Here is a 4,358-nt window from a genome sequence, read left to right as displayed (position 1 = left end):
AAAAACTAGCTCTCTAGCGAGGTAGTATAAGTTCCCTCTCATACTGACCGCTACACTACTAACCCTCCCCCCCCCCCTCCCCTTCTGATTTTTTTTTGGGGGGGGGGGGGATTGTTGCGGCGATTATTTCTCCAAATTTAGTGGATTCCCTGTCTACCTCATCCCAATTTCGATTTATGTAATCGTGTTACGCTTTTTGTAAGATTTAGAGATTGGTCTTATAATACATGTAATATACTTATCATAAATACCGGTAAAAGGCCAAATCTCTAAAGCTTACAAAGAGCGTGAAACAATTACATAAATCGAAATTGGGATGGGGCTAATCCGAGATTCCTCTGACTCTTACCCCCGCTTTTATATTTGACATGTGCGGGGGAGAGTCAGAGCGGACTCCATATTGAAAAGTGGGAATTCAGCGACACCAGCTGGTGTCGCTGCTTTACCTACCTCTTACAACTTTATTTCGCGGATCTATCTTCCAAGACGTGAGAATTCAGTTATCGGAAGATTATTCTACAAATACATCATGATTAATACGATGCTATCGCCGTTTAAACGATGGAATTTTGTGTTTATATGTGCTGACGTCATGTGCAAAGAAATCAAATGGCGAGGCGGCGACCTAATTCAAGTGATGCTCCATTTGTCGGTGTTAGGGTTGTTTAAACGGCGATAGCATCGTATTAATCATGATGTATTTGTAGAATAATCTTCCGATAACTGAATTCTCACGTCTTGGAAGATAGATCCGCAAAATAAAGTTGTAAGAGGTAGGTAAAGCAGCGACACCAGCTGGTGTCGCTGAATTCCCACTTTTCAATATGGAGTCCGCTCTGACTCTCCCCCGCACATGTCAAATATAAAAGCGGGGGTAAGAGTCAGAGGAATCTCGGATTAGGATGGGGCAGACAGGGGATCCACACATTTCGGAGAAATAAACGCCGCAACAACCAAAAAAAATCAGAAGGGGTTGGGGGGGGGGGGGTAGTTGTGTTCATACTTCAGGTGCTAGCTGCAATAATGTAGCCCTATCCAATTTTTTTTTATTCTGACGTTTTCGGGATAGGGAAAAAAAAAAAAAATCAGAGAGGGCTACATTATTGCAGCTATTCAGGTGCCTGTAGTACAGGCGGCAAGGCGGACTCCTGAAAAACCTCTGTAAGTTTTATTTGCCCAATTTATTACAGGTTCACTACAGTGGGGGGAGGGGGGAGACCTAAATTTACTGAACAAGATATTTCGCATGCAAAGTTTAAAAAAAAAAAAATACAGCATAAGGATTCGAAGTATTCATTGTACGACCTGTTTATTATTCGAAATACAATTGACACTTCCGGTTTTAGGAACGGTGCAGAAATGAAATTGTTTACTAGTGTTGTAGCCAAATTAACTCAAGATTTGCAAGACATATTATGCCAAAATACAAATGGATGTCTGAGTGAGAATTCAATGATACAAGATGTCGTGTCTAAAACGGGTTTGATGTTATTGCAGTCCGGAAATGTTTGGGAATTAGTCGGAAGCATACAGTCTGTCTACCGTGCACACCAGGCCCTCGCCAAACTTTTGGACGTAGAGTTTCACATTGAAGTTGAAAAGCTAATCTTAGAAGATACAGTGGAGTTTTTAAGTTTGTCTTATGATGGTGAAAAACAAAGGGAAACGGGTGGTAATCCCACACATTTTGGTAACCCACATGGGAATAATGAAGATCAAAGCAAGGACATTAATTATCTAAAATCTCGAAAGAAAACCCAGGTCCCAGATCCTGTAGTACTATCAATCAATTTAAATGAATATGAGAGAGGATTCAGGAAAGATATTGCACAGCACGTGCATCAAAACGATCAATTTAGATCCATGGCAACAAACGTATCTTGCAACACTGAACCAGCAAATCTGCGAAAACAGTTTGATGAAAATCTAATTAGTGAGAGTAAAGATGAATCTCAAAATTCTAACAGGTCATTAAAAAAAACCAAAAGCTGTCAAGGACACATTTCCAATAAATCGAGAAAAACAAAGACTCTCCACAGAAAAAAAATTGTTTTTCCTAAAGAAGGTACGAAAAAGTGTAAAGACTTTGTCTCTGTGACCAAAAGATCAAAGAAGGCTAAAAAATTCAAAGATGAAATGAATACTTGTGAGGACAATTTCAATGATTCAGCATTACAAATGGTCAACAGTGATGAAAAAAGTGACTGTGAGCAAGAATACAACAGTACAGAGGATAGTGATGGCATGGTGATTAAAAAATTCAAAAGACAGGAGTGTGATTCGGACAATGTGCATGCTAAATTAGATCAGCCAGGAGACAATTCTGAGGAAGATCACAAATCAACCAACCAATCAAAATTGCCTTCTCTAACTGTTACGTCAATCTCAATGAAAAATAAATGTGATCTTTGTGACTATGTTGGTAAACACTCTCGTGACTTAGGGCAGCATAAAATGGAAAAGCACCTGGACAATGTTCTTGAAGTAGAAGAATACAGTAACCTAGGAGAGTTAGATGTGACAAAGAGTGACAACATGCTGTACAAAAAAGTGGAAGAACAAGGGCTGAAACATATTGATCCTAAAGCCAAAAATATACCCTGTCAAGTGAAAGATTGTGTGTTTGTTGCTAAAATGAAACACAACATGATTGAGCATTATGCAAGAATGCATTCTGTGAGAAACCTTAAATGCAAATTTTGTGAAACATTATTTTCTTTGTACAGAGATTTAAAAAGACATCTTAAACATCATAACATTCATTTTGCCTGTGAAAAGTGTGGGAAAATGTATCGTAGCTTGAGGACTTTTACAGTACATCAAAAAACACATGAAGATGATTTTGTTAAGCCAGAATATGAGTGCACTACATGTGGCAAAAAATTCAGCACAAAATACGTCCTCAGATATCATGTCAAGTCCGAGCACATGGGGTTGAAAAAATCCTTTATTTGTCCAACATGTGGTAAAAGTTTTACACAGAAACAGTCTTACATCATGCATGCCAATGTGCATCTCGGAATTCGCCCCTTTGTGTGTGAAGTCTGTGGGTTTTCCTTCCCGTATGAAAAGTCGCTGAGAGAACACAAGTACATGCATGAAGATGGGAAGCACTTTAAGTGTGAAATCTGTGGTAAACAATTTAAACAGCCATCAGCTCTTGGCACACACATGAAAATCCACAAAGAAACTAAAGATCATTTGTGTAAAATATGCGGAAAAGGATTCACGCAAAAGCAGGCATTACTACGGCATGAACGAGTTCATTCTGGTGACAAACCCTTTACATGCACCATTTGTTCAAAGAACTTCAATGACGCTTCCATCATAAGACGGCATATGATCATGGTGCACAAGATTAACTCGAAGGACTGGAGATCGTTTACTCTGAATAACACACCTAGACAAACGGAGCATTTCATCCGAGTCCTTAGTGGAGAGCAGCAACCACAACTACAAGAGAAAGGCAGGCCCCCAAAACACTTGGATCCACCAGGGGATAGCTGTGTGAGCAACCCAGAGACTATCTCACCACAGGCTTCAGTTCCAAGCATTGACCATGTTGACTTGCGAGCACATGCTGCATTAGCCCTGAGCTCTATGGCCTCAAATTGTACATGCCCACCGAGAAGTGATGCTATAAAATCCCCTGGATCTGAAACATTAAATCAGAGCGTCATGATGCTGGACAGAATAACAAACACCACTCTTAATTCCCAGTCAGTTGTTGCTACTCCCCATCCAACCAGTGCACCATCTGTCAGCCAAGGAACTGGGGAGTGTTCTTTATATCAAAATTACCTGACAAGTCTTCCTTCCACAAATTACAGTCCGGTTCAGTCCAAGTCTGATGAGGCAGGGATTGGAGACCAGTTGAATGCAATGTACACCGTCCCTGTTCGATCAGCCATGTCCGAACCTTTACTATATCAGTACATGAATCTTACAAACTATAACCAATACAGTTAAAAACTCAGACATCAAGGAGGATAACTCTGTAATAACTGGTATTCAAAGCGTTGGTGCAGGGATGACAACTCCTTGAAATTATGAGTCGGTCACAAGGCTGGCTATACTCAAAAATTGTCAGTCCTGCTCAAAATCTGCCTATTCTGTTGATGTATATTATTTACACAAGGACTTATCAAAGTTCTTTTTACTAAATTTACTACAGGTAAATGATACCTTCCCTTCTTCGACAACAAATGAATATTTCCCCTTCCCCAGGTAAAAATTTCACTTCAGTTGTACCTGTTGTAGAAACTACATGAAATTGTATGAGAATTTTAATATAAATCTTTTTATATATTTATTCTGAGTCATTTTCTATTATTATCAAACTCTTACAATATATTTGA

At 39.3% G+C, this 4,358-nt stretch overlaps 1 protein-coding gene across 1 annotated transcript in view; it reads left to right on the top strand.

Annotated features, from left to right (window-relative positions):
• The first annotated feature begins 1,324 nt into the window (after positions 1–1,324).
• The window catches only part of LOC125681568 (zinc finger protein 91-like), a 5,159-nt gene continuing 2,125 nt past the window's right edge, over positions 1,325–4,358 (top strand). The window contains exon 1 of the mRNA XM_048921721.2: positions 1,325–4,358. This exon is cut by the window's right edge and continues 2,125 nt beyond it. Coding sequence (XP_048777678.2) covers positions 1,360–3,969 — 2,610 coding nt within the window. The 5' untranslated portion in view covers positions 1,325–1,359 and the 3' untranslated portion in view covers positions 3,970–4,358.

This window comes from Ostrea edulis, chromosome 2 (genome assembly GCF_947568905.1).
Source record: "Ostrea edulis chromosome 2, xbOstEdul1.1, whole genome shotgun sequence".
Lineage (NCBI taxonomy): Eukaryota > Metazoa > Mollusca > Bivalvia > Ostreida > Ostreidae > Ostrea > Ostrea edulis.
The sequence above is the reverse complement of the archived record's forward strand: the minus strand, read 5'-3'. Positions and strand labels throughout refer to the sequence as shown.